The sequence below is a fragment of the Rhinopithecus roxellana genome, chromosome 11 (genome assembly GCF_007565055.1).
Source record: "Rhinopithecus roxellana isolate Shanxi Qingling chromosome 11, ASM756505v1, whole genome shotgun sequence".
Classification (NCBI taxonomy): Eukaryota; Metazoa; Chordata; class Mammalia; order Primates; family Cercopithecidae; genus Rhinopithecus; species Rhinopithecus roxellana.
Genome location: NC_044559.1, coordinates 82,699,601 through 82,723,988, shown reverse-complemented (window position 1 = coordinate 82,723,988; position 24,388 = coordinate 82,699,601). Strand labels below are relative to the sequence as shown.

General features: G+C 45.5%; 1 protein-coding gene across 3 annotated transcripts in view; it reads right to left on the bottom strand.

Moving 5' to 3' along the window:
- The window catches only part of SFMBT2 (Scm like with four mbt domains 2), a 255,539-nt gene that overhangs the window by 32,907 nt on the left and 198,244 nt on the right, over positions 1–24,388 (bottom strand). For all 3 annotated transcript variants that reach the window (XM_030940693.1, XM_030940695.1, XM_030940694.1), the window contains 4 exons: positions 14,145–14,258; positions 10,848–10,890; positions 8,785–8,855; positions 5,629–5,768 (listed from right to left, as the gene is read on the bottom strand). In XM_030940693.1, coding sequence (XP_030796553.1) covers positions 5,629–5,768; positions 8,785–8,855; positions 10,848–10,890; positions 14,145–14,258 — 368 coding nt within the window. The remainder of the gene's footprint in view (positions 1–5,628; positions 5,769–8,784; positions 8,856–10,847; positions 10,891–14,144; positions 14,259–24,388) is intronic.

The window sequence follows — 24,388 nt, the reverse complement described above, 5'->3', positions numbered from 1 at the left end:
TGATACCATATAGTCTACATGAATGGAGCCTCAGGAGTTATCATTTGCTATTGCTTTTCATTGCTGCAAAATCTTATCCTATGCTATGCTAAGAAAGTTCATCAAATTTATCTTGTCTTCTCTATGGGAAAGTAATAAAAGCCTGACAAGCAAAAACAATGTGCACTTTTCCTTTGCCAGCCTTCCCTCAGTACCACAGACTATGTGAGTGTGTTAGTTTACACCCGCCCACAAGCTTGGTACATTATTCTTAGTGGGTGAACTAATGTTCAGCATAAATTTAAAACAGCAGCAACAAAAACACAGCAGAGTATCTTCCAGAGGCCCGTCTGCATCTGTCTTTGATTCCGAGCACCGAGGTCAGCTGGGTAAGACATTCCCTCTGTCCAGTATCACTTGGAAAAGTCCTCGATACGAGACCATCATTCCTACTCCCTTAACACTGCCTCCCCTGGGTGCTATCGAGAAACGTATGGCTGCTTCCATGAATGAAAGCTCTTCTCCTACCGTCAAGTTTATGAACAGTGAGGGCTGCTTGGGGCAGCTGACTTTCAGGGTTCCCACCAGAAAGCTTTCTAGTTTTTAGGTTCAAGTTGTTGAGAGTGATAGCCCAGGACAAATGCTCAGAGCTCCACAATGAAGGGGAAATTTAAACAGCACACGACAGACTGCCCAAATGTGAGAGCCAGACACCCCAAACAAAAAGACAGAGGGAAATCACTTAATGAATCAACCACAGGGCAGAAATCGAAACCATAAATAACAGCTGAGGCCAAATCCCAAACTGCCAGGTCCCACTTGAAAGATCCAAAACTGCAGGTGACCAGGAGCCGGAGTCACTTGAAGCCCTTTGGGGGTTGGGAGTCACATCACTATTTGCAGTGGGGCATCTCTGACTCAGGGCCGGTGGTTCGGGGGACACTGCATTCCGGTCCAGGGGTGCAGCATTACTTCTTTGATTCTGCTGGTCTACGCCTTCCCACCTAGCCTTTGGACCTCAGCTGAGTGCCGTGGTCTCACCAGCATCCTGGCGAACGGGGTGGAGAGTTACACTGGAGCAAGAAAAACAAGCCTGAGAAGCGCCTCATTGCACAGGGTCCTGGGTGCCGGGCTTCCCGGGCTTTCTGTGAACATTTAAGCACCAAAAGAAGAAAAAGGAGAGCAGAAAATCAGGCGTTCTATTTCTACCTTTCTACAGAAAGTTATGGCTCATCGATTTCCTTTCTATAAACATTCCTCTCTTAAGCTCCTGAATCTGGACTGCCAAAAAGCAGCACACAGGACAGGCCAGGTGTGCTGCTGAGCGAACGCAATCGGAGAGCCCCTGCCTGCTCAGCAACCCAAAACTCATGCGGAAAACCCACAAAGGGACACCCACAGATGCCCCACGTGAAAGGCATGTTTCCCTTTTTTTCTGAAAAACAGAAGTTACATACTGTCACTGACATTTACATACTGGTATTTTAAGCCAAATAAATTCTAAGAAAAACCACGAGGCTCCCCAAGTCTCCAAAAGCCACCCTGGGACTTTCTCCAAGGACACTGTCCTGCCAATCCCCCATGATGTTTGGAGTTCCTGTGAAGGCAGAGGCTCCATCGCCCTGCCCAGATGGGTGTTTTCAGAGTCATTTCTACCAGGAGCGCTTGGCTGGTCTGCTCTCACCTTCATCATGGGTCTGTGTCTGCAGCTGAAACAGTCACTCCAGGACCCATGGGCATGAGTAAATACATTAGATGTTCCACTCCCTGTTGGCCTCTTGTGCCCAGGCTGGCTCACTCGTTCACTTTCTCTTTCACATGTAGACACTAGCCTGACACACTGTCTATAAAGTGAGGACTACAGGCCTGGTGATTCATGAGATGGTATGTACGTTACAAGGCAACAATTTCCTGAACACCTTGTGCAACACAAAGGAACACAACAGCTGACAACACTCTTTTGGCCATAGGAGGCAACCAATCTCTTGATATGACACAGATCCATAGTTTCTCTCTCTTTTGGGGACCCTGGTACTCTGGGGGAGGCATGGGGTAGAAGGATTTGAGATAGAAAAAGATGATCCCAATGGACAATGACCCTACTGAGCATGGACATGTGACTTAGGATAAACAGCATCACTACTGCCTGTGCCTAACAACTCCACCCTCCGTGCAGCTGGGCACAGGCATCCTGTAAAAGGCCCAGCATGTGAGGGGCAGTCGTTGGCTGGGCCTGCCCTTCCACGCCAAGGCCTGCTTCGTTCTGAGTTTGCTTATGGGATACGTCTGGACCTGAATGGACCGGTGAGTGACTCTGGTTCCAGCTTCTCCCAGGTCCCCGTACCTCCCCTCACTGCACCCCCTCGAATTGAGGCCAGACACACTCGTGGTCCCCTCCAAACCCCACTCGGCTCTAACACCATAGAGCCATGCATTAAAGACCACTTTTACCAGAAACTTCGTCCTCTCTTGTAAAGTGGTCCACTCAGATAGAACCCAGAACTGGACTTTGCAGCCTGCACTGAACCTTGCCAAAGACCATGTCTGCATCCACCCCCCGAGACATTGTCTACTTCCCCCGAGACATTATCTATTTCTGGCAGAACAGGTCAGCGTTAACCGCTCTCACTGCACATCTCCTACACATAAAGTGTTCAAGTTCCTAATAACACCGATGGCCAGGAAAAGCAATGCACTCTGTCTTTGCTTCCATTACCTCGTTCTCCTTAACTAAAATGAAATTTGAAGCTACAGAGGTTCTGGTACTGAAAGAGGAGCATTAGCATAAATATTAGCTTGGTGGAACTTACATTTTTCTTGCACTCACAGAACTGAAGCACTCACCTATTTTTTTGTTTGTTTTTCTTTCTTCCTGCCACACGCATTTTTCAAACATCGGCAAAAACTAGTTCTGTCATTAGAAAACTGCTCTGGCCTCACTTTTAAATTTGGCTGCGGGCACCTATCAGAGAATTGACCAGGGGTAACTACTTTTGACTTAAAAAAAATCATTTAGTAAAGTAAAACAGCCAGCCCCTCAAGACAGGCTGAAGCCAAGGTCATCTTGTTTGTTAACAGAGCTGGCAGATAAGGGAAGGTCTCATTTCAACAACAGAACATGTCATGTGAAACAGGCTTGCAGGCAGCTTCAAAACAGGCCGTCAGCTCTCCGTAATTTTGTGTTTTTGTGTCCTCATCCTATCACTCACAACAAAACTAGGCAGAAATACAGGCAGACAACATCGCCCTAGTGGAAATCCATTCACAGACTGACAGCTGTGGCAGACAGAAGAAAGTCAATTCTCGCTCTAGGGTCCTATTTCCTATGGTGGCAGAAATTCTTATGTGTAATCCTGGCTTGATTTCTGTTTGGATTGAGTTTAATATCTATAGGGCTCTCCAATCTGTGCCAATTTATTCACTTAGCATTAACTAGCGGTCCTGCTGCTTAACCACACTGCGGAGCCCTTCCCAGGGTGTGGCCCTTCCAACTCAATCACCATTTTCTTTAGCTGTAAATTTCTCATGTATTGAATCTACTCGCCACTTACACTTAGTGAGATGTGTACTGTTTGATTTCAAGACATGATGCCAAATGCAGAAATGAGCTAGTTACAAGGAAGGCAGCTCCACTCTGCTAAATGAAGATGTGTATGAAGGGCCTGGTACAATGGCCAGGCCTGCGACAGATTCTAAACATGAACAAGGGCCCTTTCTGGGTCCATCCCTTGCAGTCTGCACATTTCAGGTGCTGTGAGCATCCTCTCCTCTTCCTTCTTTCATCCCCTGCACCCCAGATGCCCCAGCCTTGTTCCTGCTCTTCTCCCTACCTGGGGCAGGCCACCTGTTCCACAGTCCCTACAGATTGCGGATGCCTCCAGTGTGATCTCAAAGCGTGCATGCCAGGTCCTGCCCTGGAACCTGGGACCATGTGGCTACCTTCTATTTACCTACTCATCTTTCCCACTCAACTGGATGCTCATGTGGGGCAGGGATCACCTGCTAAGCATTCTACATGCTCCCGAATAAATGACCGCAACAATAGTCTTGTCGATTTCTGACAGGTTTCTTCTAAACTGTAACCCCTACTTCCTCTCTCAAGCAGATGTTTTTTCTAATATAAAGGTCTTTAACTATGAATCCCATTGATAACCAGGAAGAGCAAACGCCCTCTGACTTTGCTTCAACGGTCTCCTTCTCATTAAGTGAAATGATATTTAAAACCACACAGAGGCTCTCATGTGGCATCCCTCTGAGGATGTTCCATCCATTGATTCAAGTCCAAATCACTTAAAATACCAGAGAAGGCCTTTCACAAGCAGGCCCCATCCACTTTGCTCCATCCAACCTCACACTGAAGAGTCAAGACGGGCCAGCTTCCTGCTTTTCTTCTCAAAATCGAATGGGTCCTTTTATGCCACTGTTTATCTCCAGCCTAAGTTCCTAAGCTCCAGCCATACCTGACTTTCCTTTCTGGAACACACCTTGAATGCCCACCTGTGTGGCCATGCCCACACTGTGCAATCAGGATCCTACGCACTCTGCCTAAGCCAGATGAAATGTTACTTGCCATATATCTGTCCTCCACTCTGCTCCCAGGGCACTGTGTTCCTCTCTCTCGGACCCCCAACTGTACATCAAGCTGAGGATTACATCATCTCCCTAACAAGAACAGGAAACCCCAACAGGCAAAAGGCAGAGCCTATTTCTTTTTTAATCCAGTGCTTCCAATGGTGCCTGGCTCCTCAAAGTTACCTAACAAACATTTGTTCAATGGATCAATGGATTGCTGTGCCTGCAGAATTTTAAGAAACATTCATCATGGTACAGTGGCAATAGAGAATATCCATTTGGTATCTTCTTTCTTCAGAGAAAGCACTGATATGTGTAAGAAAAGAGCAGAGAGAGTTCCAGGAAGAGTTCGGAAACTATTCCAAATTTCCAGTCTGTCTCCAAGCACTGTCTGAGGCTATGCTAGAAAAATGCAACGGAGAAGAAGCCTTCATCAACATCCTCAGGATTCACCTCTCTCTGCAGGTCATCGCCCGAAGGCAGCAGGACAAATGGGGAGCCACAGCCTCCAAGTGACGGGCCTGGATGTGACCCATGACACAAACCTCATCAAAGTACCTGGAGACCATTGAAATACTTACCAGTACCTCCCGTGTGCAAGTACCAGGTGCTGGAAAGAGATGGATGAAACAGAAAGATGGCACAGCACCATGACCTGGCCAAGGAGCACCATTCTCAGTGATAATACCCTCTGCTGCCTCGTGAAGTCCTCTGTGCCATTCCGGGATGGTCTACCTCTTTGGAAACCTCAACTCCAGTCCTAGGCCCTCAATCCACGCACAATCTTCCCTCTGTCTTTCCAAAGCACTTCATTCAAACCTACTGCAACGTTTCCCCCTAATTCGAGGGGAGGCAGACCTGTGTCCCTCCACCTAGATGGGGAGTCTTTCATGGGTCAGAGCATCATTCTTCTGTTTGTGTATCTCTGGCTTCAGCGCCCAGGACAGAGAGAAAGGAGGTCTCAGTAAATGCCAACTGAATTGCTTCTGATGTCTGCTCCCTCCTTCAGAAACTGGGCCCACAGCTTTTTGAAAAATCCTGTTAAAATAAGCCAAGGTGATTGTGCACGGGTTTTACCTCTTTAAGAACCAGCACGCATTTGCCCGGTCCCACCGACTGAGGTAGCTCTGCGATCCTTCCTTTGTTCAGGTAAGGGCCTGAGAAACACCTGTGGTTGATGAAGAGCTGAGGACAGCAGTATTTCCCGTTGACGGTTCCTGCAGGGGAGAGCAACACAGCCCATGATTAGGACCATAGCCCCAGACCCTAGGGGGCCCCGAGACCCTTGCTTCATCCACATGGTCAGGGAAAAGGAGCACACAGAGCTGTCTGAGATCTTGGCTGATGGAGAGTCAGGCATAACAAAAGCAATGGAACCCAAAATGAACACAACAATCGTGATGGCCAGTGTCGTTAGAACTGTAATTAGGAAGCCGCACTCTGGTTGAAAATTGTGACAGAGGAGCAGAGAAAAACAGATGATTTTCTTCTTTTGAGAAAGAGATGCTGTGTCCTAATAGCAGGACATTTGATATCCTTAATGATACCTTAGAAATTCTGGTTAATTTTTCCAGATTGCATGAATCTGGTGTTCATCGTGCCACACAAGTGTGTCAACTTCACCACACACAGAAGCATGCGTGAGCCTACAAGCAACATTTGATATCCTTAATGATACCTTAGAAATTCTGATCATACTTTCTGCCATATAAATAAACCTTTCTGTTTATGATGCAGTATTCGAGACACACGAAAAGACACAAAAGCTAAGACAACGACCACTCCAGAATCATTATCTAGTTCAAGGACAAAAACACTGACTACACAGTGACATTCTGTGAGTCACCCACCCCAGTGACCCCCCAACCTGCACCCCCAGAAGTCACCACAACCCTGAATCTGGTGTTCATCATGCCACACAAGTGTGTCAGCTTCACCACAGACAGAAGCATGACAATATATGGTATTTTAAACATATTCCATAAATGATTTCCTGCAAGGTTTTGTTGGTTTGCTTCATAAGAAGTTTCTGAGATACATCCAAGTTGGTAAATGTGGATCTAGAAAGTTCATTCATTTTTGTACTTCTTTGACTCTGTTGAATTAATATAGTATCATTTAGCTGTCTAGTCTCTTACTGATGGATATTTAGTTGTTTTTACTTCCTCAGGACTGTCAACAGTGCTTTCATGAATATGACTGTGAAAAACTTCTACATGTGGGCAAGAGAGTCTTGCAGGTGCGTAAGAAGAGTGGGCTGGCTAGGCCACCTCTGCGTATCTGTATCTTCAGTTTTACTAGACATGGCCACGCTGTTCTTCACAGTGACTACCCCAACTGACACTCTTGTTAGCACCACGGAAGGGCTCCTAGAGTCCCACACCCACCCCAACACTGGTTCCTGTTGCACTTCTCCATCCTGCCAATCTGATGAAGGTGAAGTAGACCTCACTGCAGCGTAAGTGTACATTACCCATATTCTTCTTTCAACTCAGAAAGGGAACAGGGAGAGCTGCTGATCTTGCTGTCTCTAATGCCATGGGCAAGCAGAATAATTAAATGATAAGACCTCAATCTAAAGTTTCTTTCTTACAGGTGGTGGCTCACGCCTGTAATCCCGGCACTTTGGGAGGCTGAGGCGGGTGGATCACCTGAGGTCAGGAGTTCCAGATCAGCCTGGCCAACACGGTGAGACCTCATTTCTACTGAAAATACAAAATTTAGCCGGGAATGGTAGTATGTGCCTGTAATCCATCCTGGGTGAAAAGAGCAAAACTCTGTCTCAAAAAAAAAGAAACTTTTTTTTTGTTTTGGTTTTGAGACAGGGTCTCACTTTGTTGCCCAGGCTGGAGTGCAGTGGTGCAATCTCGGCTCACTGCAACCTCCACCTCCTGGGTTCAAGCGATTCTCCTGCCTCAGACTTCTGAGTAGCTGGGATTACAGGCACGTGCCACCATGCCTGGCTAATTTTTGTATTTTTTAGTAGAAATGAGGTCTCACCACGTTGGCCAGGCTGGTCTCGAACTCCTGAGCTCAAGGAATCTGTCTGCTTCAGCCTTCGAAAGTGCTGGAATTACAGGCATGAGCCACCATGCTGGGCCTAAAGTTTCTTAATGTCTATAAATGTAGAATGAGGTTTCACTTCTGGCTAAGGGAGTCACCGCCCCCATCCTGACTCTACCCAAGCGCCAAGCTAAGCAACACTCACAGTGGAATTTCTGCACAACCACTGCTATTAATTTGGGATGGTAATTTAACAGTCTAGAAAGGTTTGTTCTCATAAAGACTTCAACTAAGAACCAGCAGAGGTAGGAGGCAGAAATGTTATTCTTCTGGATATAAAAGAAAAGGAGTAAAATTACAATTATAGACTATGAAAGTGTAGCTGGCAAGGTTCTTTTAAAACCATTCTAAAGTTTGAATTATATAAAACAGGCAAAATAATGAAGTCCACAGCAGAATTTACATGGACATTTTTTGGTAGGATTACTCTGCCTTTAGATTACCAGGCCTGTAGAAAAACAAAATTTTCGTTAAATCTACTTATAAAACTGCTCTTTACTACCAAGATAATCTCCTAGTAGGATTCTTCCATGACAGTTGGTTTTAATCCTGGAATTCAGAGCAGGTTTCATTTTGGCTTAGAGAATAGACTTTTTAATCAAGTATGACAAAATATAAACATGTCTATTACCAGACTTCATGGTCAGAGGGTAGCTCACAAATGTATTTCCAAAGGTTATTGTAGGATGTAAGACTTTACACATTAAAAAACATATATTGTTCACAACCATCACGTTAGAGGGTTTTAAGGAACAATTCAAAAGCCAGAGGCGACTTAAATACTAACAGTAAGTGGAAAAATGCAAGTGGAACCGAAATAAAATGTCGAAAAAGAAATTGCCTAATGAGATGATATTTTCAACACTTTCCTTTTCCCCATGATACACAGCCCTAATCTGGCTCCTAATTTGCAAGTCACACATAAACCATTTTTCTATAGACTAGAGCTATCTAGAACTACTGGCCAAAAAGCAGAAAAGAAGAGGCACAGAGAATTTAGCTTAGAAGTTTTTCTTTTTAAAAAGTAGGTATCCGTTCATGAGTGGCAATGGAGAAAAACAGAGCAGGCTCAACGCTGAGATGTATTCATAGCGACCTAGAAACATGTACATGCCTCTGCTCCCAGCTGCACTTGGGAAGGCACAGAGACCCCTAAATGGGACCGATTACCTGTGGTGTCCAGGTGAGGGAATAAACAAAGGTCATGAGGTATTTTCTTAACAGGCACTGTGGGCGGCAATCTGTCAACAGAGAAAATAAAACTATCAGGGACCACAAGCTTTAGAAGGAACTACTACATTCCAAAGTCTTATCATAATTTAAAAGGACTCTTCCAGAAATCCCAGATAAGAGGACCATAGAAGAGAATGTGTGCATGGGAGCAATGCCAGTAAGACCAGATGAAAACAGCATTTCAGAAAAGTAGTTGTCCAATTCTTTGGATGGCCCTGGAAAGCCTGAGACATCTGCCTCTGAGCGGCTGGCACTGAGCAGTGAGTTTCTCCCAGGTTGCTTCTGGCCTTGTCTCTTGCTATGGAATTGTAATACTGTCTTCAATTATATTTTAAACATGAAAAAACGTTATCTTACATTGGATTAAAGTCAGACTTTTCCACTTCGATGTCTAATTGAAAACCACTTTCCACTAACCTTTGATTTCTGACCTCCGGGCCCCTGTGAGTCATGGCCACACTAAAAATAAGACCTTAAAAGAAAATCTATAAACTGGCGAGTCTTCAAATGCAATACAGGCTTAGTCCAGGACAGAGTTCTGTTACAGTTCAGTAAAAATGTTGCTGAATAAATAGGTGTTTTAAAATGTAGCCTTAGGGGAAAAGAGGTGTACTAGATTTCACAGGGGTGTCTAGGTTGGTGGCATAGAAACCACATGGTTGAAAAGCTCCTTAAGCTCAAAGTCAACCCTTACAAGAGATCTTAGCAAGGCCATCTATGCAGTGGTTCTCCAAGACGGGTTTCCAGACCCACAGCATTGACACTACCCGTGAACTTGTTAGAAATGCAGATTCTTGGGCCCCATGTCAGACATTCTGAATCAGAAATTTTGAGGATGGGGCCCAGCAATCCGTGTGCTCCAAGCTCTCTAAGTGACCGACACACGGGAAAGGTGAGAACTGTTAATCTACGGGCTGCGCATTTAGGAGTGATGAATTCAAGTCTGGATTCAGTCACAGGTGTGTTACGAAATCGCTCTACTTCAACATCAGGTGGATAACATGGAGTCTGGTTATGAGCCGCATACACTGCATTTAGAAGCAAACCCACAAAAAAACACCTACAGAACTGTTCTTCTCATTCAAATAGTGCAGTTACAGTTCAATTTCATTTTATTTAAATTTAAACTCGACTACTGCACATGAAAAATGCTGTTTTCAGCTGTCTTTCCATCAGTGTATTTTTATTTACTTAAGAAAGCAGAATCACTTGGCATGGAATGCACATTTTAGTGTATTTTAAATATTTTTCAGTATCTACAAATGTTACTAGCAGTCACAACTTTTCAAAAACACACTGCCTGCCTGGACACACTTTGCTAACACCCTCTTTCCACATAAAGTCACAATTGAAATGGGGGACACCCTCTTTCCATAGGAAATCACAATTGAAATGGGGGACAGGGCATAATCTGTATTTGTTCAGCCTACAATTTAAGGCCTACACTTTTTTTCAAATGGAATCTAATTTAATCTTCCTAAGTACCCCAAATCATATTTTATAAACCAGAGCACTGAAAGGCAGAGAACCAATGCTACTTGCTCAAGTTCACGCAGCAGAGCTAGGGTTGGACTGAAGTTTTACGCCTCCCAAACCCGGGCTACTCTAGGAGAGGTGAGTAAGAAGCAGCATTCTGAGTGTGGTGAGGGGCTGCGAGTCGAAACTGCACCTGCCACGTGGGGCCCCTGCAGACGCTGAGAATTGCGAGCACAGCCAGCCATTTCTCTCAGTGTGTAGATCTGGGGCCCTCCCCAGGTATGTCGAAGTGGAATAAAAAGTGAGCCATGGGAATCTGGACTGTGAGTGCATTGGGGAGAAGGCACTGTGTTCTGCACATAACGGGTACACAACAAATAACAGCCACTATGTTTTACTGCTACCTCTACTTGGGTGCTATTTGCTAGATAACACCAATAAAAACAGCCATGCTTCCCATCCTCCATAGAGACACTACAGTTTATCGGTATACACTACAGTCTGGGGGGAAAAAAAGCACGTACTGTTTCTCTGGTTGCACAACTGCAATCTTTCTCTTCTTTTGTGCTGTAGAAAAGGCAAAGGGAAAAAAAGAAAGTCAGCTTTGTTAGTGGGGCAAGTCCATTTTTAAAAAGAGGTTATAAAGTAAAAAGGTACCCATTTTAAAGTAGTAATTTAAATGCTGAAAAGTTATGTCACTCATGCCACAATTTCCTATCAGTTTCTTCTAGCATAGGACAGACGTTAACTCACCAGATGTCAGATTTTAGTACAACTTAGTTCATTTAATCTGATCATTACACTAGCTACTTCATTTTCCAACGTGCATCTAAGAAAGCAAAAGAGTACACCTGCTGTACCTCACACGTTCAGATCAATTGTTGCAAGCAATTATCCAGAATGATTTTTTTCCAAGAAAAATTGTGATGAAGCAAATCATGTGACCACCACAGCACTCTCCTGAAGTGCTGTCAGAGACATGCATGTCAACTCAAACATGTTATTCACAAAAGGAGAACCAGGAGCTCACAAATACGCCTGGTCAAATATTGACATAAATGAGCAAACAGTGATTTATTTGGATAAGAACATTTCCAGTTTATATTTATAACTGATTCGGATCACCTTAACAAAAATAGACCAAAGCTTTTGGCATCTACTAACTTTGGCTCAGATAATCCTACATCTTCCAACATAAGCATACATTAATTCCAACAAAACTTCTAAAGCTGCTAGAGTCTGGCAGGTTTGGAGTTGGAGTTTGCCTCTTTAAAGCAAAATGTATGTGCAAGAAATGCAAGCAAAAATGAATACGAAAAATACTCAATAAGATCCCACCTACTCTTGACTATCGGACGTTCAACTCCAGTTACTACTACAAAAAGGTCCACACTTAGGATCTGTCAGGTGAAAAGTGAGTTTGGAATACTTGTCTCCCCTGGTCTTTGTTAACGGGGTGAGGTTGCCTGACCCCCTGGGAAAGAGCCAAGCACAACAGACAGATAAAAAATCCTAAAGAACGAGGAAACTTTACAGCGTTTACCTTAACCTGTATGTGATTGTGCTCCAGAAAACCCCAAAGCACTTGCACCCTCCCAAATCCATGTGAAGCGGGGAGGAAGAGGATCTAGGACATCAGGTTCGGTTTGAGGGACAACAAGGACAAAGGGGATTGAAACCCCAACCCCAGGACAACACTCAGGTTGGGGAGAACCTACTGGCCATGCTGGCTGAGCAAGGTCAGAATCTGCAGCACTTTTTTTTTTTTTTTTTTTTGAGACAGAGCAGGGTATCGCTCTGTCGCCCAGACTGGAATGCAGTGGCGTGATATCAGTTCACTGCAACCTCTGCCTCCCAGATTCAAGCGATTCTCGTGCCTCAGCCCTCCGAGTAGCTGGAATGACAGGCATGTACCACTATGCCTGGTTAATTTTTTGTATTTTTAGTAGAGATGGGGTTGTGCCATGTTGGCCGGGCTGGTCTGGAGCTCCCGACCTCAGGTGATCCACCTGCCTCGGCCTCCCAATGTGCTGGGATTAGAGACGTGAGCCACCATGCCTGGCCAGAATCTGCATCATTTTAAGAGACAGAGGAAAAGAATGTCCTCGAGATTAAAATAATTGCTGTACACTCAACGTTTTAGAAATATTTTTAAGTAAGGGGAAACTATTACTCCAACTGAATCAGATCCTTTGAGCAGGATGGTTTAGGAACAGGAGAATCCCATAGAATCCAGCTGCCTCTAATGTGAACTACCTGCTTGTTTCACACACATCATGTCCTCTGGTGCTCTTAATAATGCTAACTAAAGGAGCCCTGAAACTGTTGCCACTGGGGAACGTGAAGTCAGCTATGTAATGGAACTGTGTTTCCAGCAATGTTGTGAGAATCTTCAGAAGTGGCCACAGAACAGGCTGTTAGGAAGAAGTTAAGTTGGTGCCTAAATTCCACCAAGAAAATGACAGAGACGGAATCTCTTTAACAGTTAAAACCTGTAATCTCTAAGGACTCATCATTTTAAATAACACTTCTGATATGCATTAGGGTAGAATAATAAGTGCAATGACTAATTAGGTTAGAAGATTTTTAAATGGTACCATTTTGTGATAATAACCTACAATAATATGTTAAAACACACGGTTGGCCAGGCACGGCCAAAGTGTAATCCCAGCACTCTGGGAGGCCAAGGCAGGCGGATCACTTGAGGTCAGGAGTTAGAGACCAGCCTGACTAACATGGTGAAACCCCATCTCTACCAAAAATATAAAATTAGCTGGGCATGGTGGCGCATGCCTGTTATCTTAGCAACTCGGGAGGCTGAGGCAGGAGAATTGCTTGAACCCGGGAGGTGGAAGGTTGCAGAGAGCCGAGGTCGGGCCATTGCACTCCAGCCTGGGCAACAAGAGCAAAACTCTGTCTTAAAAAAATTTTTTTTGCATGTATTTAAATGTGCCTGCATGTGTGTGCACACATGTATGAATGGGCATGTACTGCTGGGTTGTTTAACTGTTAATATTGGTTATTTGGTATTTCTGTAACCAAAGAGATGTGTGGTAATACGTTTTATAAAGTACAGCTGAAATATCACCTATAGTTACTGTTAAGAGTAGACCGTTTATTTATTTTTTGAGACAGAGTCTCACTCTGTCACCCACGCCGGAGTCTACTGGTGCTTGGATGCCATCTTTGCTCATTGCAGTGCTGACCTACTGGGCTCAGGCAATCCTCCTACCTCAGCCTCCAGAGTAGCTGGAGACATGTGCCACCCTGCTGGACTAATTTACTTATATATGTACTTCTTTTTTTATGTAATACAGTATCTCACTATGTTGCCCAGGCTGGTCTCAAAATCCTGGGCTCAAGCATTCTCCTGCCTTGGCCTCCCAAAGTGCTGAGATTACAGGAATGAGGCACTGTGCCTAGCCTGGCTAAGTGTTTCTAAGAATGTCAGTAAATTATTGGAACCAATTATGATTCTGTTAGGAGACGCTACATGAGAAAAATCAGTTCTTTTAAATAAATGATAACAATAATATAGTATCTAACTTATTTTTTTCACATCAAAACAATGAATTGGATAAAAAACTGAGAGTGATGATTTCAGGTATTTTTTCTCTGCCTCTCTATGACTTTCAACTGTCCCTCACTGTTAAAGTCTGTCAACCTGTGATATGATTTCACGAAAACATGGGTTCTCAGTGGAAGATCAAAAATCTTATTTGCTCTTTAGAACTTGGTTATAATCTCTTTATGAAGCTGCCGATTTACTCACGAAGATTACCGGTGTCATCCACCACCCCCCTCAACTGGGAACCACTTACAGACTGTTTTGTGTGGTGTAGTCAAAGGGTAAGAATTGGCTTCACACCAGCCCACCGGGAAGATGTCCATGGATTCCACATCAACAATGACCTCTGGAATAGGAGTCTGCAGCCCTGCATGGGAAGAAGTTGAGAAAAGAGGTATGAACAGACCTTACCAACGAAGAAACAGAAGGACAACAGTAATAGAGCATCCCTAACATTGGGGAAAACATTCCTTTATACATTAAAAAACAAAAACAAAATAGCAGCCGTATGGAAGAGACGACTTTAGAGGAGTCTTTAGTCTTATCACAGACACAAATGCTTGAAATATAAAAAGGCAGGGATAAAAGGGGTTCAAATAAAGTGAGGGTTTGGAAAAACAGAGATACTCCACCCTAAAAATCAAAGAGGAAGAAGGACTGTAGGAAAAGATTGGCATTGGAGCAGGATTGGCTGAAAGAGAGAACTGGCATCCCCCTTTCCCAAGAACAGCTCTGGGGTTAAGGGAATGTGTCGGAGCTTGGGGTGGGACCTCAGGGCCCACATCTAAGCCTTCACGATGTGCTCCACCCAACACCAAGTAAAGGCAACCTTCAATGAAAGAAAGTCAAATGTCACAGCTAAACGGAACCAGAAAACCTCAAAAACAAGGTTTATGAGCAGTGTACATGGCCAAGGCCCTTCTCTAGGAAACTTGTCAGCTTATCAGTTTGGAGTTACTTTGTTTTGAATTCGGTTTGTGGCCTGTAGACTTTGGCCACGCCATGGAAAAGTCACTTATGTAGCAAGGTCTAAGAGATCCCGCTAAAAAGTGGGACCTGATGACTATCACACCCTATTTCATAATTACAGTCATGCCTTGTGATGACCTGGCTTCACAGCCATGAAACTCTGAAAAAGAAAAGAAGTCTGGATTTAACAGCAGCAAAAGTTTCAAGGAGCTCTGGCTACGGAGAGAATAAATTTAGAACCAGTTAAAAGAAGAACATTTGACACCAAATCAATAGTTAAGAAAAAAACACTTTCAACCAGGAATCAAGTTAAGAGCTCCATTAATAGACGGTGACCCATGGACTCTGACCCCTTAATCCAGCTCTGCTTTGGTTTCCTCATTGAGAACTAAGATAAAAATAACATAGTGGCTGGACGCCGTGGCTCATGAGTGTAATCCCGGCTCTTTGGGAGGCCAAGGCAAGCAAATTGCTTGAGCCCAGGAGTTCAAGATCAGCCTAGGTAACATGGAAAGACCTCATCTCTACAAAAAATACAAAATTAGCCTGGCATGGTGGCATGCACCAGTAGTCCCGCCTACTCAGGAGGCCGAGGCAGGAGGATTGCCTGAGTCCAGAAGTTTGAGACCAGCATGGCCAATATGAAGAAACCTTGTCTCTACAAAAAATATAAAATTAGCCTGGCATGGTAGCAGGTGCCTGTAGTCCTAGCAACTTGAGAGGCTGAGGTGGGAGGATCGCTCACATCTGGGAGATCAAGGTTGCAGTGAGCAGTGATTGCACCAATGCACTCTGGCCTAAGTGACAGAGTGAGATGCTGTCAAGAAAGAAAAAAAGAAAGAGAGAAAGGGAGAGAGAGAGAGGAGGGAGGGAGGGGAGGGAGGGAGGGAGGAAGGAAGAAGAAAGGAAGGAAGGAAGGAAGGAAGAAGGAAGGAAGGAAGGAAGGAAGGAAGGAAGGGAGGGAGGAGGGAGGGAGGGAGTTAGGTAGAAGGGAGTTATTTTGAAGAAAACAGGAGTGGGCTTGAGGAGCATCGATGAATTAAGAAGGGGAAGGAGAGCAGGAAGTCATTAAGTGTGATCATCGAGCTCTTCCTTAATGCTCCTTAGGAAGTACCTTCCGAAGGCGGTAGGTCCGAAGGAAGGAGGTTCCGAGGGAGGGAGGGAGGGAAAGAAGATAACGTGGTGAGTCCCATTACCATCCATGTCATCTCATGATATTTGAAGAATTTTGAATCACATCCTCCCTCCCCACCAAAACCGTAACTTCATGAAGCTAAATACCAACAACCAAACACAAAATGGTCCTAAATCTGGCACGAGCTCCACCAGCTCTGACTTTTCATCATCAAGTCGACATGGTGAAGATGGAGTATGTTAGTTGCTAAACGTGGGGTTCCAATTTAGAGTTAAGCCAATATATTGGTGTATCTCAGGTGCTCTGAGCATGGACAGCAGGTGCTTATACATACATACTACCATCGCCATTCATCATTTTGAACTTTTGATTGGTTCTCAAATCCATTATCACGATTGTCAGTCTTAACATTTAAATGTTTAATTCCCCTATAATTTAAAGAACATAAAATTGAAAGCAATGCTAGGAGGTTTATAGGGTTTATTTTTGAACAACGTTAAATAAACAGACATCGTTTCTTTTTAATATTATAAGACTTGACCAATATTTAGCCTAATTGCTAAAGGAATCAAACAAGAAAGAATATGTTCAAAACAGACAAAACGTAAAGAAACTCTCCCCAGAGGCATCCAGTGTGGAAGTGCCTCTGCCTGTGCTGAAGGGTGTGGGATTGATTCTCCAGAGTGCAACAAAGTGGGTCCCTGGGCAGTTTCCCGGTACACAAGGTCATTTTCTCCTCCGCAGACCCAAAAACCATTTGTTTCTCAGCTACTCAAAAATTTTGCTAACAGGTTAGATTCATCTACTAAATATATTTATATTTCCAGATTTGTATTTAGCTACAAATAAGATTTTCAAGGTCATTAAAAGTAGTACTTCAAAAGGAAGCATAAAAGTAACTTTATATTGGGAGGCTGAGGCAGGTGGATCACTTGAGGTCAGGAGTTCAAGACCAGCCTGCCCAATATGGCAAAACCCCGTCTACTAAACATACAAAAAATTAGCTGGGCATGGCGGGGGTGCCTGTAATCCCAGCTACTTGGGAGGCTGAGGCAGGAGACTCACTTGAACTTGGGAGGTGGAGGTTACAGTGCGCTGAGATCATGCCACTACACTCCAGCCTGGGCAATAAAAATGAAACTCTGTCTCAAGAAAAAACAAACAAACAAAAAAAAAACCCCAAAAAACTAACTTTATGGCTTATACCTTCCTAAATTACGACTTTCATCTTCCAATGTTCTGCTAGTTCAAACATCACATTGTATTATGGTTTTAATATATATAATTCAGTACAATGTATACATTAGTACATAGGTAGGTCTGTCTTTACCACACTTTAGAATCCTTTGATCAAGTTTCCCATTCAATTAAACAAGGATTTATGAGGTCACATGTGTCTATTAAATAAGAACTGATGGAAAAGTCAGTTATCTATCACCCGGGAAAGTGTTCCTGACCCTGAACAAATCCCATTTCAAATAATGGGTACCAAGTCTTCATTTCCCTTTACCAAGCTTATGAATCTACATTTATCTGGCTGGATTCAGACAACCATCTTTTAAAACAAACTAATTATTTTCCAAGATAGGAGACCCAAGAGCATGTCAAATAGTCCATTGAAATAAGAATGTCCACAATGCTCCTCCTTGATGATTTGAGGACTGCCAAAAGTACATAGGCAAAGCTGAATGTTCCACTGAAGACTGTATCATTTTATAGAAAAATCTTGACGCATCGCTTCTCGGCCTTTTGGCTAAGATCAAGCGAAAAATCCCCAACACACAACACAAGACCATGCTCAATCTCCTGACTTTGCCTAAGCTGCATCCGGTCAGTATGGATTCCACTTGTTTATTTTTATCCAGAACCTTCGTCTCAAAAACCATGAGGAAGTTTAATTCCCCATCTATGGGAAAGCACATAAGTAAATCTGGGTACATCCATGTGAGGGAATATTCTGCAGCTATAAAAAAGAATCAGATACCTCTTAATATACTCATACATACAGATCTGCAAGATGCACTGCCGAGTATAAAACGCAGGATGCTGAACACTGTGCATATATAGTATGCTACCATCTGTTTAAAAGGGGGAGATAACATATATTCATATGTGCATAAAATAAATCTGGAAGGAAATGCAAAATGCTAACACAGTGGGCGTCCACAGGGAAAGGAACCAGGTGGCTGGAGCCCGGGGGCACAGGAGTGGCAGGAGAATCTGACCCAGGATACACCTTTATGATATTCTGTCCTTTGTGAATGAGTTCCCTATTTTACAACCAAGGCCTCCGCAATCACCACCATTGTAACAACACAACCAAAGATAGCCGGAGAAGAAAGTAAGACTCTCATACATAAATACGGTATTGCCGCAGAGGTCAGATTAATGAGGGGCCAATTATCATAGAGGAAAACAAAATTAAACAGCAATCAACATTTCGCTTTCTAAGAGAACAAAGACTTTCTGTACTCACAAACTAGATTCATAAGAACACAGATTTCTGATAATCTCTTTGGAACCTTAAAAGAGTTCTGCAGCTTGCTACCCCCTTGTCCCCGGTTCAGCAGAATGCAAAGGTCTACCTGCCGCTCTCACTGCAACTGCACCACGGCTCCACCCAGCCGATGACACAGGGGACTGTAATCGAGACAGTGACCGATGCTACCCAGAGCCCCGGGATGAAAAAGGGAGATGCTTACGGCTTGGGAGGACACCTGTGTGTCTTCCTAGGAACACAATTCTATCGGACTCCTAAAATTATGTAATTACTTCACTCCCAGCGAGTCACAGGAGAAAGCATGAGCATGCATGAGCTTGTGGGGAGAGATGCCACAGGGCTGCAGAGGTAAGAGGGACCCAGGGCGAGGGAGGCTACAAGCCCACCGCGAGGAGGCAAATGCATTCCTCCTCCTTCAGGAAGAAAATCAGCACAACTGCTTCCGCTCAGTTAAAGGCTGGAATAAGAAGAAGGAAAAGAAGCATTTAGGGGAACACCTTGCCTAATAAACGTCCCCACTGAAAGTTAAAGGACTCAGCAAATGCTGACAGGCTCGAGCGTGAGATCAACAGGTTAAACACCGGCAGAACGCAAAGCCGGTGTGAGTGCCCACAAGCAAGACCTGGATGCTAGAAGCCCCACCTGCCCTCTGGGCCTGTTCCGTTAAAAGATGCCTATCAAGAAGCCCAGTGTGCAGAGCCTCCCTGGGTCAGCTCTGGAGCCGAAGGCCTGGGAAAACAAAAACAAAATCAAAAACGGTGGGCAGGATCAAGGTGTCATAGGAAACAGGCTGAAGGAAACAACAGAAATGGGATTAGACAAGTATGTGGGGAGAGGGTGGGGGGCGAGGAGAGAGAGAAGAGAGAGACCCACACAGTGGTAAACGCAGTGCTTACTCCATTCCAAGCGTTCAATCCTCACAACAACCCTAAGAGACAGGCGGTGTTTTCATCCCCATTTCAGAGATCAGTAAACTGAGGCACAGGAAGAAATCAAGCAGCCGGTAAGTGGCAGCTGAAGGATTTAAACCTGGGCAGTCCAGCTCCAGAGCCTTACAGAGCACCTGGGGTAGGTGGCTTTTTCCTTCCTCATTTTTATTTCTGGGTGGGGGTATGTGTCTAGCATCTGTCTCCCTCCGGCTAGGGTCCCATACAGTTTTTGCAGAATTCCCACCATGTAGTAGCTGTTGCCTGCTGCTACAGGAGAAGCCAGGTCAACCCCGGACCTGCAGGCAGATGAGGGCAGGCGCAGGACCCCTTCAGTGAGAACGTGCTCACCGGGAAGTCACAAGCATCACAGTGGCAGCTGGAAAACCTGAACTTTGCTGTGGTTCCTGCTGCAGAGCCTTCTGGAGAGGCGATTCCCCAGCCTCTGGTCAACAGTCTTCCCAAATCATTCCCAACGGACTTACGACAGCCAGAGCCAGTCCTGCTGCTGGCCTCCAAAACCTAACAGAGTACCAGCCTTCCAAACAAACACCTGTGGCGGGGTTAAACGCCTCTTCCCCAAGACAGCTCCCGTGGGTCACCTGCTCTAACTGCCTGGAAAATACTGTTCCTGTATTCTCATCTGCTGAAGCAGCTTCTCCCACTCAGGTTTCATACAGGCCATGCTGCTTCTTTTTTAGGGTTTTAAAACCACCCACCCTGGCTTGAAATGTAATTATTTTCACATTCACATGTTCACTTGTTTCAGTTTTGCAAAGATCTCCAAAATGCATATTAACCAACTGACCTTTTTGCCAGTTACAGAAAAACTTAAGGGCTGTGTTCTGCACCTGGTCTCCTAAACATACCAGGTGGGCTCAGACGGGTTTCTCTGAACCACACCATGCCTTCCCCATTTGACCTACTGGAGTGCTTTACAAACTCTAGGCTGCATGAGAAACATCTGGGGAGGGAGACTTTGCAAATGCAGATTCCCAGACACTGCTATGAGACGTGGAGGCATTAGGTCTGGGAGAAATGTGCATGCTAATAGGACCCCATTGACTTGGATGTGGAGGGCAGTTTGCTGGAATTCGGTCATCAGTCATAGTGACAAACCTGTCAAGGAGTTTCTGAATTTTAGCTTCCAGCATAAAATGTCTCACTGTCCCCAAATTCGGTTGGCCAAACAGCAGTTCTTAACGGACTGCTGTATCTTAAATTGCTATTTCGTTCAGGAATACACATTTTATTTCTTCCTCATAACTACTCAGCAAATGCTGAGCGAGCAAAGTGCACAGGACTGTCTGTAAAAACATGGTACTTTTTGTCAGGCACACGGAGAGGAGCAGAGCCCTGTGGAACGGTGCCCAGCACCAATAACCAAACCAGGAGGCTTGCAGACACGAGTGCTCCTTTTGGCTGGATCACAGGCTCCTGCAGGTGGCAAATCTGAAGAGAAAAGTGCTGCCTAAGAGTAATATCAGCTATCTCCATTTACTGAGTAATGACTACTATGAGCTAACCGTGACTCTTACATTCTATTGACGTTCGTCCACTTGCCACCATCCTATAAGAGACTCTGTCACTAGCTCTTTTATACAGCTGTACAAATAAAAAAGATTTTACACTCAGAAAGTGCCAAGGTCACACATCCTGGAAGCATATGTGCCTACAGAGGATGGGTTGCTGAGTGGCATGCTATGGAATTTAGTCTCTACATGATAGCAAAGACTTGGAACCAAGCCAAACACCCATCAATGATAGACTGGATAAAGAAACCGTGGCACATGTACACCATGGAATACTATGCAGCCATAAAAAAGGATGAGTTTGTGTCCTTTGCAGGGACATGGATGAAGCTGGAAACCATCATCCTCAGCAAACTGACACAGGAACAGAAAACCAAACACTGCATGTTCTCACTCATAGGTGGGAGTTGAACAATGAAAACACATGGACGCAGGGAGGGGAACATCACACACTGGGGTCTGTCAGGGGGTGGGGGTAAGGGAAGGGAGAGCATTAGGACAAATACTTAATACATGCAGGGCTTAAAACCTAGATGACGGGTTGACAGGTGCAGCAAACCACCATGGCACATGTATACCTATGTAACAAACCTGCATGTTCTGCACATGTATCCCAGAACTTAAAGTAAAATTAAAAAATTAAAAAAGAAAGAAACACAGACCTACTGTGTATTAGGAGGAAGGCAATGCCTGTATTTTACAGAAATAACCTCAAAGTCCCATGAAGAGGGCAGAGAGAGCAGGTAGGAGGCGGTTGAAATCACAGAGCCAGGGAGGAGGGCCTGAGTGCAATGTGGGGGCCGGAAGAGGACAGGCGGAGGCCTGGACTGAAGTGACTCATGGGTTGTGGGGGGCGGTGGGAGGGCAGAAATTATTATAGAGTTTCTAACTTTGAGGATGCCGTGGCTTCCGACTTGGGTGAATAACAGTGTCATTCGTCAGGCAGGAGGCTCACGGAGAAGAGCAGAGACGGGTTCTGCTGGTTCTGCCAGTGAGTTCTGTTCTGGAAATGCTGCTGCTACGTGGAGACGTTTTGCAGGGGATGGAAAGGGAGTTGTGAGTGTGATGTCATGGGCAGAGGCACTCAGATCCGTGTGTGATGTCATGGGCGGGAGGCACTCAGATCCCTGTGTGATGCCATGGGCACGGGCACTCAGATCCGTGTGTGATGCCATGGGCACGGGCGCTCAGATCCGTGTGTGATGTCATGGGCGTGGGCACTCAGATTCGTGTGTGATGTCATGGGCACGGGCACTCAGATCCGTGTGTGATGCCATGGGCATGGGCACTCAGATCCGTGTGTGATGTCATGGGCGTGGGCAGTCAGATCCGTGTGTGATGCCATGGGCACGGGCACTCAGATCCGTGTGTGATGTCATGGGAGCAGGCACTCAGATCCGTGTGTGATGTCATGGGCACGGGCACTCAGATCCGTGTGTGATGTCATGGGTGGAGGCACTCAGATCCGTGTGTGATGTCATGGGAGTGGGCACTCAGATCCGTGTGATGTCATGGGCACGGGCACTCAGATCCGTGTGTGATGCCATGGGCACGGGCACTCAGATCCGTGTGTGATGTCATGGGCGTGGGCAGTCAGATCCGTGTGTGATGCCATGGGCACGGGCACGCAGATCCGTGTGATGCCATGGGCACGGGCACTCAGATCCATGTGTGATGTCATGGGCGTGGGCACTCAGATCCGTGTGTGATGTCATGGGCATGGGCACTCAGATCCGTGTGTGATGTCATGGGCACGGGCACTCAGATCCGTGTGTGATGTCATGGGTGGAGGCACGCAGATCCGTGTGTGATGTCATGGGAGTGGGCACTCAGATCCGTGTGTGATGTCATAGGAGTGGGCACTCAGATCCGTGTGTGATGTCATGGGCACGGGCACTCAGATCCGTGTGTGATGCCATGGGCACAGGCGCTCAGATCCGTGTGTGATGTCATGGGCGTGGGCGGTCAGATCCGTGTGTGATGTCATGGGCACGGGTACTCAGATCCGTGTGTGATGTCATGGGCGTGGGCGGTCAGATCCGTGTGTGATGCCATGGGCCCGGGCACTCAGTTCCCTGTGTGATGCCATGGGCGCGGGAGGTCAGATCCGTGTGTGATGCCATGGGCGCAGGCACTCAGATCCGTGTGTGATGCCATGGGCGCGGGCGGTCAGATCCGTGTGTGATGCCATGGGCGCGGGCGGTCAGATCCGTGTGTGATGCCATGGGTGTGGGCGCTCAGATCCGTGTGTGATGCCATGGGCATGGGCGCTCAGATCCGTGTGCACAACATGACCATCCGAAGCCACAGAGAAAGACAAGGCCCTGCTGGGCACAGACGGCTGAAAAGCAGGACTGGGGGGATTCTAACCTCCACATCGGAGAAAAGCAGAGTGAAGGAGAGGCCAAGAAAAGTCATCTGTGGAGGAGCTGACGGTGGGAAGGGAGCCCTGCCACCCCAGGACCTCGCAGAAGATGGAGGAGACAGAGGAGCAACTGAGGAAGGACAAGCATTGCCACGAGGAAAGGAGTGGGAATGTCCAGAGACACAAGTGACCAAGGGTGGTAGAAACGTACTAAAAATAAAACATCACGAGTAAAAAGCAAGAAACAACTAACCAAAGCAGATGGAGAATATACGTGATCCCTCGTAACAAGAGGTTGAGAAAACGTCCAGCATCTTCCGGCCACCACTCCTATGAACACAGGCCACTGCAGCAGGTGAAGAGAGGGCAGTGGCCCCGCCAGGTTGGGGAACTTCCCCTGCGGGTTGCCGTGCTGTGTCCCCGCCTTGGAGGCTGGGTACAAACGAAGCAAGTGGAGAAGGAAAGGCTAGTGTAACAGCATGAGTTCAGAGAACCATCCCACCTCCACCAACGGGCTGAGACCCAGTCAGATAAATGGGAAGACGCCATCAGACAATTCCAGAGTGATGCATTTCTTAAGATGGGCAAAGGAGAGATTAGATTTATTCCTGAGCTATCACTGCTTCTTGTGTTTAAATACCTATGAGGAAATTCTACAGACTTGTGGGATCCCCACACTGCTCCCCAAACACACTTGTGGAAATCAGAAACTGCACACATACCAGACCTGCCTTGCACGTAAGTGCTGTGCTTGTCAGTGTGGAATGTAAAGTTCATGGTACAAGGAGGCAATTCCTGAACTCCAAAAACTCACTGTCCAAAGCTGTATACAGCACAGATTCCTAGCTTGATACCTGTAGGGTGTGTTTTGTCATTATTTATTTTTTTCACCCATTCAAAGCACAAAAACACTAAATGCAGATTCCCTGCCTGTTTTAATTTATAACAGGGCTCCCCAATTCAAAACTGGGTTTTGTTATTCGCATTCTAAAGCTCTCTTCAACAATTTCTGCAGTGGTAACAACTGAAAGAGCTAAATAACTCAGAAGTAAGGAAGTCTGCTTGTCTTC